A 15,498-nucleotide genomic window follows, 5' to 3' on the forward strand; every position below is an offset into this window, starting at 1 on the left:
TAAGATCAATTATCATCTTTGACTTTACCAAGTTTGCAAATGGTGAAGTGGGTATCTCTAAGATTACCAACATAAGCTTACATGTTTTACTAGCTTTCAAACCATTTAAAAATAAGTAAAATTGAACAACATTAGCATTATGAAGCTAATTTTTCTATATCAGTGTCTTGACAGTCCTCTCAGACATATGTCTACCATTTTTTTAATAAATTTTGATCCACTTAACCAAATGGAAAATAAAATACATATTATTGTTCTACACTTGATTCTATACACTTGAAAAAAAAATGTTGATTTTAGATTATTTTGATGCAAGTTACACCCAAGACACGAATATGTACCAAAATTTTAGGATGGGGTCACTTCAAAAATCATAGAAAAAAACTACTCATTAGAAAACTACAAAAAATTGTACAACTTTTAGATCTCACTCTTACCTATCATCCTTGCAAAGGATTTTTTTAAATATTAAACATAGCTATATGTTTTGTGGAGCACATGGAAACTACTACGCTATGTTTTTCAGCAAAAAATAAGGACAATTTTTTCGTGCATGCAGGATTTGACCCTCTTAATCTTGCCCATTTTTAAAAAACTTTAGTAGTTTAGAAACTAGATTCAAAGTACTAAATTTTTTGTGTTTTACACATTTTCTCGTTTTGAGTGCACATGACCCTCAAATGACTCTTCCAACATCAAGTTTACCAGATTTCAGAAAAAAGATGTCCACTTATACCCCCTTTTTTGCACACCATCTTGGTGCATTTAGCCCCTTTGTATCCAACAATATTTCTTGCCATGTCTTTTAACTTCTATGTCTCTCTCTTCATATGTTTCCTTGTCTCTGCAATCAAAATGAGTCTAACACCCAGTCACTCTTAAACATCACACACTAAGAAAAAATTAATCTTCGAAAATGTAAGTCAACTTTGACTATTTAACACTTTTAACCTAGGAATAAGTCTTACTGTGTGATTTTTAAGTTATCCACAAACACCCTCCACTCGTTCCTTCTCTAGAATTCCACCAATATGCTCACACACTTGGATCCCAATGCCAAAATCCACGTTGGGCTTAGAATTGAAGTGTACAGGCCATGTGGTCAACGAGACTCCTAGAGCTATACTTTTTAGCATAGAATTTCATTCATACTAGCTCATGAAATCTCCCATAGATGGGTGAGAGAATAAGTTGTGGAACCTAACCTTGTGCGATCAATTCTTGATTCTTTGTTTTCTCTTTGAAGCTTTCTAGAAGATACTTGCAAATCTAGTCAGATGTCCTTGGATGGTTGATTCTGCCTCTCATTCTATTCATCGCAATGTCCTCCAACAAAGTGGGGCATTTTTGTGCTTATGTAATATAAGTGGAGTGGGAAGATCCAAGCTCAAAACAAGACGGTTGCCTTCTTTCTCCAATGCAATGTGTGAGGCAAAAAGCCACCCAACAAAGGTGGGTAAAAGTTAGCTGCCAATTCAACAAGAAAATATACAGACCAATGGGAAGTCTTAGAGGCACGAATCTCTTTTTTGTTATTTTTTGAGTTGAAAAAATAATTAAACTCTTGAGAAATTAATACTAATTAATGAGAAAATAGAAATTAATGTGGACATAAATAAAATTGAAAACTAAAATTCTCAAAATTTTAGAATCTTGAATTGTTTTTATTGTACAAATTAATAGAAAGGGAGTAATGAAAACATTAGTTTATTGTGTATATACAAGCAGGGACGAACAAAGTTGATCAATTTGATCCATTATTTCTCTCATCACATTTATAAGATTCATTATTTTAACTATCTACGACCAAATTGTCAAGCTCATTCCTAACAAAGAGACATAACTTTAAAAATGGAAATAAAACCCAGGAAAACTCTATTATACATCATAAAGATCATTTGATGGTTGAAATGAATGAATAACAATATGATTGTTCAATGAATGTGTAACACAATATGACTAAAAGGAATGCATTATAAGAAAGCATAAATAATAAGAGAATTTGAAATGTTGAGGTACTCAATTAGAAAAAGGACTTTGAAGTTGCTTCATGAATGCACGCCCCATTGCTCACTAAATCTATCACTACAAATCCATGTGTTGTGCTGCTATAAAAATGTTATGACTACACATTGCTCAAATAGAAGAAGCATGTGTTACAAGTTAAGGTTTTCATTGCACCAAAAGATTAACTTGCTAACATGCCTAATACAATCTCTAGACCTATAGAATACAGGAGTTAGTTAAGCCATCTCACGAATCCTAAGGGGGGCATTAGCAGTTAGTCAAACAATTTCTCTCTCACTGTTACCCAAGGAGATTCAAACCTACGACCAAACTCTAGTATCACTTGTTACAAGTTAGGTTGTTGTTGCACCAAAAGATCAACATGTCAATGCCTGATACAATCACTAAACTTATAAAGCACATGAGACGATTAAGCTATATCACGAATCTCAAAAGGAAATGTTGACAGTTAGTCCATAAAAGATGCATGATATTTTTATTAAAAGACACATTAATCTCTTTTCTTTGTTCAATTTGAAAAAACTAATAAATCCAAAAATTAACCACACAACTATAAAAATAATTCAATTATTATATATATAAACAAACTTTAGCATATAATGTATTGTTAGAAAACATTGTATGGTACTCCAAGTTGACAACATATTTAAACTGAGGACAACAAATCATTGAGGAACCACATGCCCAACCACCACATCAAACATTTGTTTTTAGGTTGTGAACCCTAAATCAATATCATGATTGGAAGAAGTAGATAAACATAGATGACATGCAACACACTCCAAGAGTCACATGCGAGCCTCGTTGCATGATATGTATGCCGTGACTAATGCAAGCAAACGTGTGCACACGGAAAGCGAAACTCTCTTTTTCCTCCAATTCTATAGTAAAGTTAGGTGTCTACCATTTAACAATCATTTCATTCCGCGTCGGCACAATTCATTCCACATTGGCGTTTGAAAAAAATGCCAATCACGTGCCATTTTTGACGTTACATTGACTTGACCGTTTTTAGTTTCTTTCCCTATAAACTCACTCCTCGCCCGCCATTGTCTCCATGACAACCCAAACCTGCTCTGAATCATAACCAGGCTTAAATTCATGGCGGCTCTTCAAACTTGCAGTGTTATTATAGTTGGTGCAGGCATTTCAGGTAATTTAAGAACCTTGTTCAATTGTTCTATTTTAATAGATTGTAAGAATTGGGTTGTTTCTCAATATAAACTTTTTAACATGGTCAATGATATTTTTATAGATTGTAAGAATTGGGTTGTTTCTCAATGTAAACTTTTTAACATGGTCAATGATATTAGTATGATGAACATTTTGGTAGTGTGTGGGATTGGGGTCTAGTTTGATTCGTGAGAGCTTCGAGTAAATTTTGTAAGATGACCAATGACATTGACATGACAAAGAAGTTGTGAGGTCCAGTCTCCCCCAATCCACATGATACCAGAGTGTTGCCATGCCAGCATCATTGATCATGTTAAAAATTACGCTCTCACCTATCGAACCAGACCCAAGTTGTGTTAAATTAATCTATCATAAGAATGTCCAATTTGAGTTTGGTTTGATGGGTGATTTGTTTGAATTTTTGCAGGCATAATGGCAGGCAAAGTACTGGCAGAAAAAGGAGTGAAGGATATTGTAATCTTGGAGGCAACTGATCAGATCGGTGGGAGGATGGTGAAGACAAAATTTGGTGGGCTTACAGTGGATGTTGGAGCAGGGTGGATTCAAGGAGTTGGTAATGACAATGGCGGCCAAGTGAATCCCATCTGGGAGCTTGCCAATAAACACTATCTACGCACTTGTTATTCTGATTACAGTAATGCAAGATTCAACATTTATGATCAGAGGTAAAAACATAAACAAAATTATAAAAAATAAAGAACAGAGTTTTTAGTAGTGCTTGATATAATCCAATTCTAGTAGTTTTGACTGTGAAATTGGCATGGCAGTGGAAATGTAGTTCCTAGATGTGTTGCTGGGGATTCTTATGACTTGGCAGTAAATGCAGCAAATCGTGAATTAGATATTGAAGCTTCGGGGGAAGAAGATGCTGAGCCCCAATTGTATGCTGACTCACCATGCCTCATCTCTCATTTCTTCATCAATCTTTGTAGGGATAAATAGTTCTTACCAGATTTTGACTTTCTATTGGTTTTGTTTATGTTTTTATGTTTCTGATTCTTGTGATGTTAACTTTTTCTTTAATTGTATAGCATTATGATGATATATAAAATCATTTCATTTGTAAATATATAGAAAACTTACTAATTAAATATATATAAACGTTCTTGCAGTGTCCCATCGACCCCATTGGAACTAGCTATTGACTACATCTTGCATGACTTTGAGATGGCAGGTGTGCACTTTGTTAACTTATCTTAATGCTAGATAAATCATTAGTATACTTATTCTACATTTGATAGGTTGGTTAATTAATTTCTTTGTGGGCTTTTTATTAATCTTATGATAGATCAGAAAATGAGATTCAACAAAAAGATTTCTATAAAAACTCTTTTCTTCATTTTCATTTTAGATTTTGATAATCTGACATGAATTGCTAACGTTTTAATGTAATTATGAACACACCTTGCTGGTCAATCAAATTCTTAATGTATTAAATGGAATGTTTCGAATGATGCAGAAGTAGAACCAATTGCAACTTACACTGAATTTGGCACAAGGGAGTTCATGGTTGCTGATGAACGAGGTTATGATTATATTGTCCAAAAACTAGCCCAACACTATCTTCAATCTCAAAATGGTCAAATTATAGATGATCGACTAAAATTGTGTCAGGTAATAATATATCATATAATTTACAATTCATGAACATAGAAGTGCTATATATTACTACTTTCATTTAAAATAAATGGGCACAAGAAACAATGATAACCTTTTAATGTTATTTATTTTAGGTTGTTAGAGAAGTAGAATACAAAAAGGAAGGTGTCACTGTAACGACAGAAGGAGGCTCAATTTATAATGCAAAGTATTGCATTGTGTCTGCTAGCCTTGGTGTCCTCCAGAGTAATCTTATCAAGTTTAAGCCAGAGTTACCTGTAAGCATCTATTTTCCATCATTATTTGCCTCATTGTCTTTTCTTATATTTTAATTTGTTTGTATGTATTTGTGCAGAGATGAAAGGGGAATTTGTTCTTTGATTGTGATAAGCCTTTTATTATATTTTAATTTGTTTGTTTGTATTTGTGCAGAGATGGAAGAGGAATTTGTTCTTTGATTGTGACATTCGAACATACACTAAAATATTCTTAAAGTTTCCACAAAAGTTCTGGCCCACTGGGGAAGGCACAGAGTTTTTTCTCTTTGCTCATGAGAAAAGAGGCTACTACACCTTTTGGCAGGTAATTCTAATTACCATTTATATTAACAAAACATTATATAGTTAAGGAAGGAATTAGTATCTAACTAGGTTCATTTTTGTATATGTTTACAGCACATGGAAAATGCATTTCCGGGATCAAACATCTTGATGGTCACAGTGACAGATGAGGAATCAAAGAGGATAGAAGCACAAAGTGATGAGATGACAATGGAAGAAGCTATGTCTGTTTTGAGGGCCATGTTTGGCCATCACATTCCTCCGGCCCAAGAAATTCTAGTACCAAGGTGGTGGAACAACCCATTTCAACGTGGAAGTTACACAAACTATCCTCATTTTGTTAACACAAAGCACTTCCAACAAATCAAGGTAAAATGCTTGAAATTTGTTTGGTTTCTTCTTCTAAACACTTTCAGAAAAAGGTTTCTAAGATTGCATACCTCTTTTTGTATTATAGGCTCCAGTTGGCCCCATTTACTTCACAGGTGAACATACCTCTGAAAAATTCAATGGATATGTACATGGTGCATACCTTTCAGGTACACAGCTTACCATCCTAAATTCTTATTATCAGTTTGTAAATAATAGTTTATGAATTCCCGTGTATCCTAGTCACACTGCTTAGGACATGGATAATTAACTATCACCTTCTATCATTGTATGAGTCTCATGGATTTATAATTGCAGGCATTGATACAGCAAACATGGTTGTTGAAAATATGAAGATGAAGCATGATAGTGAGCAATATAACTCATACTCTTGTGGCCATGCCTTAAAAAAAGAAGGGACGTTGTTTGCAATCAAAGGCACTTCCTCATCAAGAACACAGCTCAGTAGGGTAAGTGAAATTTTGATTAATAATTTATGTATAAGATATCAACGAGATGTATACAATGGATTTGACTTTAAATGAATGAATGATGTTGATTTCTTGGCAGAATTGGGATATTGTGAAGCAAATGGTGTGGACTAGAATCAATGTTAGTCGTCATAATCTCAGCAAGTGGGCATTATTATTCTCTCCTCTCAAATATAGAGGTTGTAATAAAGTGAATCCTCATTCATGACTTGTACTCAACTCCAATGACATGTTACATTAAGAATGTCATTGTATTTGTTTGAATTTTTTTATAATATTCATTTGATTATTTTATAAAATGGCAATAAATGTTTTACTTTTAAAAACATATGGTCTTACATTTAGTGAGAGAAATCTTTGGTGGGTTTAAATGGTAATGGAAGTTTTATGTGTTATGGGTCAATAATGTGTTAAAAGATTTTTAAGTAATCTTTTTTAATAAATAATAATTACAACGAGATTGACACCAAATTTTAACATATTTAAATTTTAATTTATCTTAATTTCATAATTCTAATATTCATCATATCATTTAAGATTGTAATAATGATTTCCATAATTACATTAAGTATTCTTTTAAAGATATTATTTCACTTTAATATTGTTGATAGTATGTTTCTTAACATTTTTTAAAAAGATAAATAACATATAGAATGGAAGTGTGTACTTATTTGAGTAAAGAAGATTACATTAATTTCAGAATTTCTATGATATTAGTATAAAGACATGTTTGTACTATTATTATTACAACAAGATTGCCATCTAGCAAATTACCACTTTATTCAGGCTATCAAATATAAGAAAAATAAAAGCACGAGCTTATTCAATCTATTTGCTTAGCTATGTCTATCAACATATTTTTGTAAATAAGAATAGGTAGCTTACATTGCAAGCGATTATAGTTATGTTCTAATGTTTATTTGGTTATTTCTTTCATTCTTTCAATTGTCTATATTTCCATATTCTACTTCTCTTCTCTACCTATAATATCTTAAGTTACTAACAATGACTTACTATGCTAATAGTTTTCCACTTACAAAAATAAAACATAGTTTTATTAATAAAGGAGCTTCCAACTGGAAAAAAACATTTTATCTAAAATTCCTTAGCGGTTTGTAATCCCCCATCTTTGATTTGGGCACAAGTTTGTTAGGAGATAATACTAAGAGTTGTTTCAATGCATAATGTTCTTCAATTGCATCAAATATGCTCTTGTAGGTCACCTTAGAAAATATGTTGGGATCTTCAACTTTCTACTAGCTTTTGCAGAGGCTTCAGTTGATAATTTTTCCTAAAAAATTCATTGTCTTAGTTGTTAAATTATGTAACTCTAGCTCATCCTTATCTTTCTTGAGCTTTTCATTGTCACTAAAAGTAATATATATTTTACATTACATTTAAACATTTCTTAAATTATGATGCAATATGCTCACTCACAATATCTCAACTTCTAATTACTCTATTTCTTCTTAGATAAACATAAACATGTTGTAGTTTTTGAGTGCTTTAGATCTCTCAAGTACACATATGAACCAAAATTTAGCACTATAGCATGCAACATTTTGATGTAACATAGTATAATGGAATCTAACTAATATCTATTGGTCATTTTGAGTAATTAAACTATCATATTTAGGTAATCCATCTAATAATATATTTTCATTAATAACATAAGGAAAGAATACAAAACAACAGTACAAAAGAAAACAAACGCTAAAAGAACAAAATCGCATGACACTATTTTTGGATTGTTAGACCAAGTTATCTACGAGATTTGCTTGCATTAATGATAAACCATATTATATAGAATTTGATGGATTTTTCTTTAAACTCAAATAGCTTTTTATGACTAAAAATGTACATCTTCGCCATATAAGGGGGGGAAATCTACTTAGTTTATTCTACAAGATTTCTAATGCTTTTGGGTGGATGCCTTCTCAACCTCATCCTCCAATAAGATTTGAGCTCTAATGTTTTGTTATTCTAATACTCTTTGAATCTTCCTAATCATTTTCTATGTATGTTAGTCTCAATTGACTTTAATTTGATTAATGTAGCATATATACATGTACTACTTTTATAAAATGCACAATAATGTAGGGATCAAATTAATGATACATTTATCCTTACATTTACGTCTCCAATGTACCCAGTAGACATACACCATCCAATAATAAAGAATATTGAAATTTATCAATTTCCAAATCATTCTATCATACATATTTTTTTCAATAACCTTGCAATAATGTTGTTTATCTTGACTTGCTACCTACATCACTCCTAGGTCACATGTCCTAATGAAGAAAAACAAATTACCACTCAAGATGGGCATTATCACATTTGATGTGTCACCTTCTATTTCATGCATTAGACTATTGCCACAAATGTTGTTGTTTTTAGCTCAATACTCTCTTTGGTTAATACTTTCTTGAATCCTAACTATTCATATTGACTATGGTGTCAAATCACCTTCCCATGCTCATTCCTCATCCAATATGCTAAGTGAAATAATTCAAGCCTATGTGAATTCTAGGGAAAAGGTGTTCACTAATCCCCTTTGAGTCACACTATTCAACAAGATATACTTGTTAATCTTTGGTGGGCAAAGCTCGACACATTTTATGAACACCTTACTCCTACATCATCATCTATGGTAAGGAGGCATTAGGTAATGAAGAATATTTTGAGTATTTGGCCCTCATTTGTGAATTCAATAATATTTAATCTTTCATATAGAATTGAACAAATGGGTTTTGAAATCTTGGAGGCCTCTCACATAGGGTGGGATTGAATTTTATATCTATATGTTAAGGAAGTTTTTATTTGATCCTTCCAAATGGAAGATCATAAAAAACAAAGTGGTGGAGATTAGGGTTTGGATGTGGGTATAACATTCCCTCTAGCTCTCAAATTTTGGTTTTCATCCTTCAATCCTTTAAGGCTTATTTGGGGTTAGATGACCCAATCTCCTTCAGTTTTGGGGAATTTCATATTTAGAATCTATTGATAATATTCTTTGGACCAATTTTTTCAAGAGAATGTAGCATCGCTAAACTTTGGTCATACAACCTATTCTTCAGAGATTAAAACATCAAAGGATTTCCCTAAGGATATCATCTTGCCAAGTGGTGAAAAATGATGCAGTCGAACACTCGACTACGAGGGTATTCTCTTCCACTCTAGATGTTTTTCTATTGGACGCATTTCTTTGAGAAGGCCTCATTCTTTCCATAAGAAGAGCAAGGTGATTTGGTAGAGGAATTCTTTATCCATGGTCATTTAACTATTTGTCACTATTTTAAAGAGGATTTTTCCCCAATGGTCCCTATATAGAGTTGGTTCTCATTACGGATGCTAAGACTTCAAAGAATTTCTCCTAATGGGTTATCTTCTCAAAGCCCAATATTGGTCATTCCACCCATGAACCTAGTATTCATAGTGTAAAGTCTATTGATCTTTCTCCACTAGAAGTTTTCATGCAATTTCTACACTTGTAAGCGCTTAGTTCAAGCCTTCATTTAAGGCTAGCTTTCTCCTCTCCAAATGTTTGAAGTGTTTGAAGGATGACAAATCTCATGAAAGATTGTTCAAATAAGGAAATAAGTGAACCAATATGATGTGCAAAAAAGGAGGTAAAAGTGGCCACTTTGTTTTCTGAAAGCAATTAAAATTGAACTTGGAGGAGAAATCTAAGAGTCATGCACTCAAAATTAAATAATTTGAAAATAACAAGAATTATAGCATTTTGAATGGAATCTCTAAAATACTTTTTATTTTTTAATTAGAAAAATGGATAAGATTAAGATGGTTAATTTTCTACTACGGAATATTGTTCTTGATTTTTTCAAAAAAAAATTAAAACAATGTCTAGCATGTGCATCATAAAAGTCATATTTGGATTTAGTATTTTGAAAAATCCTTTGGTAAAAAGATACTTAAGAGTGAGAGCTAGAATTTATATGTATCTTTGCAATTTTGTGTTTTTTTGTTTTAATGATTTGAAGTGGGCACATCATGAAACTCAAAAGTAAATTTGGTGCACAAAACATAAGTTACATCAAAATAAGAAAAAATGCAATTTTTTAAGTGTAAAGAATCATGTGCAAAACAGTAATATATAGTTTGTTTTAACTTTGGTCGGTGGTGATTTTACATATACTCACACATATACTTGATGATGAGAAAGTTAGAACCCAAATTAAACAAAACAAGACAAAACATGCAAAAAAGGAGAGAAGTGGAGGGAATGAAGCTCCTAAGCCTCGGTCTTTTTATCCAAGTCTATATTACATAGGCTAAACAGAAGATGGGCTTTAAATATTAACACACGTGGTCAGTTTTTCAAACATTAAAAAGTGTGATCACATTTTCAAACATTAAAAAGAACAATCACATTATGTCAACATAAATGTATAGAATATATGTGTATGTGTGTATTGTATGTCAATAAGGCAAGGTAGGTCACCATATTTAGTTGGTGACAAATATTTAGAATTGAGGATGCTTCTCTCTAGAATATATGTGTATGATATTTAGTTGGTGACAAATATTTAGAATTGAGGATGCCTCTCTCTCTCTCTCTCTCTCTCTCTCTCTCCCTCTCCCTCTCCCTCTCCCTCTCCCTCTCCCTCTCCCTCTCCCTCTCTCTCTCTCTCTCTCTCTCTCTCTCTCTCGATAATTGGGCATCTCTTTTGACACTTGGGACACCTTAAGACATCCTAAGATTGATTAAACTATCCTAACACTCCTTAGGACTACATATGACACCTGTGACATCCTCGGACAACTTAGGAGCACTTATGACACCTAGAGCCCCTTATGACCTCTTAAGACACATAACATCCCTTAGTACCCCTTAAGTCTCTTATGAACCACTAATATATCAAAACCCATTAATATATCCTAGGACACATTAATCCATGTATGAGGAGACCTTCGGATCGTTTAAGACATCAAGGGATCCATTAATGTATCTTAGGTCCCTTTAGAACCACTTATGACATCCTAGTACCCATTAATGTATCTTATGGCCCCTTAGGACACCTTAAGACCCCTACAAACTATTGATGTATCATATGACCTCATACGATGCATTAATATATGTTTGAGGAGACCTTAGGGTCCCTTAAGACACCTTAGGACCCATTAAGGTATCTTAAGCCCCTATACAACCACTTATGAGATCTAAGACACCTTAAGACATCCTAGAACCCATTAATGTATCATAGGACCCCCTTTACACCACTTAAAAATACTTAGGACATATTAAGACAACCTATTGCCCATTAATGTTTCATGGACCCCTTAAGACCTCTTAGGACCCCTTAGGTCCACTTATAACACATAAGACCTCTTAAACCACTTAAGGCTTGTCAGGACGCCCAAGACTCATTAATGTCTCCTATGATGCCCTAGGGCTCATTAATGTGTCGCAATACCCATTAATGTACCCTAAAACCATTTAGCACCCATCAATGTGTCTCAAGACCCATTGATGTATCCCAATACCCACTAATGTACCCTGGGACCACTTAGAACCCCGCACTTAGCATCCCTCAATGTATTTTAGAACCCACTAGTAAATACAAGGACCCCTTTAGAAACTCAATACCCCTTAAGAAATCCTAGTGCCCATTAATATCTCCTACAACCCCTTTAAGATTCATGGTATCCCTTATGACATCCTAAGACCCATTAATGTTTCTTAGGACCACTTAAAGACATCCCAAAACCTCTTAATGTATCTTAGGATGTCTTTTGACCTGTCAATGTGTCTTAGGACTCGTTCACACTCATTCATGCATCTTAGGGTCTGTTAGGACCCATTAATGTATCCTAGCACCCAATATATCCTATGACCCATTAATACATATGACAACCCCTTAGGACCACTCAAGGCACTTAGTACCCCTTAAGACATGCCATCAACACAAGTGTTGACTTGAATTATAGAAAATAGCCTACCACAAAGCATAAAGACTTTAGCCTAGAAAGAAAGGGACAACGAATTAACATGTCATCAACACAACATAGGAAACACAAAGCACAAAGGCTTTAGCCTAGAAAGAAAGGGCCACTAGCCTAAGGCTCCCCAACAAAGGAGACTCCACCAAGGTAGTCGTAAACATGATGGCTAGAATTTTGAAGAGTAACATTAGTATAAGCTTGAAGCAAAGCAAATGAAGTAGAGGGAGAAAAGAGGTCCTCATGGTTAGAGGATGTTGTGTCAATAGAACTAGTGGCAGCAAAAAGGGTTGCAATAGGAGCAATAGAAACCTATCCCTAATCAATAGTAGAGGCATCAACAAGATTTTCCACAAGCGTTTCCTCTTCATCAGTAATTTGTCAATCATCAGAGTAGGAATTAGAAATAGCATCAAAAGAATGAGTTTTCAAATGGTCATTAATTGTAGCCTTCCATCAAGTTGCAGCACCTTTTCGACATAAAAGCGTGTAGGTAGTAGCCATGTGCCTAGTAAAGAAATAACACTGACAATGGAAGGGAAGGTACCCTCTCATAATCTTTTGTTGGAGTACATGGCCTTTATCCAATCATGAACACCATGTCCATTGAAAGTGGTTGGGAGACATTCATGCTAGCCAAATATGGGAAAAAGTAGAATGTCCCATAGCAATTGTAGCTTCACCCACCTTGAGGAAACCACCAAGGGAGTTTCCAATGGTCTCAAAGCATGACAACTTCTAGAAACAGACTGGGAGATTTGGAAATCAAACCATACTAAATGCACATTGAATGGTTCAAAGTAAGGTTTGAATGTAACTATCTAGGTTTTGGTAGAAAGAGAGTGATTCCTCTAAACCACAACTTGTTCAGAAATGAATCATGATCTTTATAAGAAGGAAATGAATCATGATTCCTCTAAACCACAACTTGTTCAGAAATGAATCATGATCTTTATAAGAAGAAAATGAAGCAATAAATATCCCCTTAGCACAAGGGTAGAGCTCAATGTCACCTAAGACTAAAGCCCTCCAAGAGTTGATTACCCAAGAGTGCAGATCCAAAAGAAAGGGCCAAAGACCTACAAATATACCAACCAGTCTATGGTTTGAACTCCAAATTGTCCCCCACTTTAGGGTCACACACCACAAGTGAGGTTTTGACAAGAAATGGGACAAGATTTTACCTTTGAACAGATGGTAGCAATATATTTGACAAGATAAGTGTAGCTCCTTCCACTAGCAGCAAAAGATTTTATTTTATTTTTATTTTTTTTAATTTTTTAAGGTGGGGAGACCCCTAAGCTAACAACCATAGAACAACCAACATTGGGAGCCATAAAAGAAACCTCCAACCCAAGTAGGGATGCAGTGGGAAGTTATTCAATGAGAAAGGTAGAAGAGGCCCCAAGACCAAGGTCAGGACCTATAAGTCCACAGAGCCAAAATTGTAGATGGTTGCAACCCAACACTAGGGCCCCCAAAGACTTGCAGTGTGGCACGTGCAAAAGGAATGATGGTAATGGACAAAGAAGCCCAACCATTAATGTCAAACCCTGAAGAAAGAAACCTTCATAATTGAAAAGGAATTCCAACCCCAACCGTAGATGTAGGCAATCAGGACCCCAATTAATTTTTTTTTTATATTTATTAATTAAAGGTCCTTTTATTATATTATTTATATTATGGGACCAATTAATTAATTAATTAATTTAATCAAGTTATTACATTAAAATTTTGGGAACATTGCAAATCCTCACCGCCCAGAGATTGCTTCTCCTCAAGCAATCCACAAACTCCAAGATCCCAACCATGAGATGATGTTGGTTGTCATATCCTCTAAAAGGTCCATGTTGCTTTAGGATCACACATTCATAATTAGATTGAATCAAGACAAGTAGACCGCCACCAAACTTCCATTACACCACTCTGATATAAATATTGCTATGTGTGAAAGCACTAGGATCCCATGGGAACCAATCATAAAACACATCAGTGCCTCAATCCAAAACCTTCATGAGATGATGCAAACCAATCTCTTCTGAAATCTCATCATTCAAATAAATCATGTTGCTTCTATGAGGATGGTCTTGTATCAATATGGATTCAATGTCTTCACTGAATGCACCCCACTCCAATATTGCCATTGTACCAATCAACACTCCCACAATTACCATCGTGTCAATCAACATTGTCACTATAACAATCATCACCATGCTCGTACGAGTTGGTATTGCCACCATACTTTTACCAATTGATACAAGCATCATGCCAAATGACATTTCTATTGCACCAGTTGATGCTTCCATTATACTAGTCAACACTACCACCATATGCATACTAGTCAATACAAACATGACACCAATCGACACTGCCACAAGGCTAAGTGATACCATCACTGTACTTGTACGGATAGACATTATGCTAGTTGATACTACCATTGTACCAATTGAAAATGCCACCATATCGGTCAACACTACCACTATACCAATGAAGAGAAACTATCCATCAAGTTTCCACTACTCAACTCTAATATAGACTTTGTCATGCCCGAAGTTATTATCATCCCACAAAAGTCAATCATAAAATACATTGAAGCTCTGATCCAAAGTCTTCATGTGGTCATGCCCATAAAGAGGATCACTCATAATCTTTGTTCCTCCATGTAGCTGACTGACAATTGTCTTCTAAACAAACTTTGGCAAGTATTTTCTTCAACCCTACTTGTGTGATATAGGCTTAGCTTTTCTCCACTTGTAGGGGTAGTAGTAAATTCTTGCATATCCTTGTGAGGCTCTTCATCTTCCTCAAGTAGTGCATCACTCTTGTTGTTGTCATCAATTTCCTTGCACTTATGCAAATGAGACTTTATTTTCTCTTCACAATGCTTGAATACATTATTGACCAATTTACATGTTGCAAAAGAAGGAACACATTCTAGATTATGAACAACCCATAGCATAGATATGATAGGTTTGGCTATTTAATCCATCTCTTCAATTCAAGAAATCATAGGACTCTCCATAGAAACCAAAACCTTAGTATCATGAAATTCTTTGATTGTGACCAAGAAGTGATGAAACATATCATGCATCAAATCTTGCAACTCAAGATCTAAGAGGAGGTTACTTTGACATTTGCACAATTCTCCAATATTGTTAATCTCCTACCAAATGGATCGCCAATGATGTGATCAAAGCTCTAAAAGTTGTCAATAATCAAGTGCAATACCTTTGTCAAGATGTCATCATCATACGGTTTTCTAGGAGTCAAGATTCTCCAGATCTCACTTAGAC

At 34.3% G+C, this 15,498-nt stretch overlaps 1 protein-coding gene across 1 annotated transcript; it reads left to right on the forward strand.

Annotated features, from left to right (window-relative positions):
- Positions 1-3,052: 3,052 nt before the first annotated feature.
- Positions 3,053-6,567, forward strand: LOC149565824 (polyamine oxidase 1-like). Its single transcript, XM_089817271.1, has 11 exons — positions 3,053-3,181; positions 3,629-3,887; positions 3,990-4,103; positions 4,335-4,396; positions 4,682-4,836; positions 4,956-5,099; positions 5,254-5,403; positions 5,496-5,750; positions 5,839-5,920; positions 6,069-6,220; positions 6,321-6,567. Exons 1-11 carry the CDS (start codon positions 3,130-3,132, stop codon positions 6,447-6,449), a joined length of 1,554 nt encoding a protein of 517 aa, XP_089673397.1. The 5' UTR covers positions 3,053-3,129; the 3' UTR covers positions 6,450-6,567.
- The last annotated feature ends 8,931 nt before the right edge of the window (positions 6,568-15,498 follow it).

The sequence above is a fragment of the Cupressus sempervirens genome, chromosome 3 (genome assembly GCF_028749045.1).
Source record: "Cupressus sempervirens isolate cs-2001-9-10 chromosome 3, ASM2874904v1, whole genome shotgun sequence".
In the NCBI taxonomy this organism is placed as follows: Eukaryota; Viridiplantae; Streptophyta; class Pinopsida; order Cupressales; family Cupressaceae; genus Cupressus; species Cupressus sempervirens.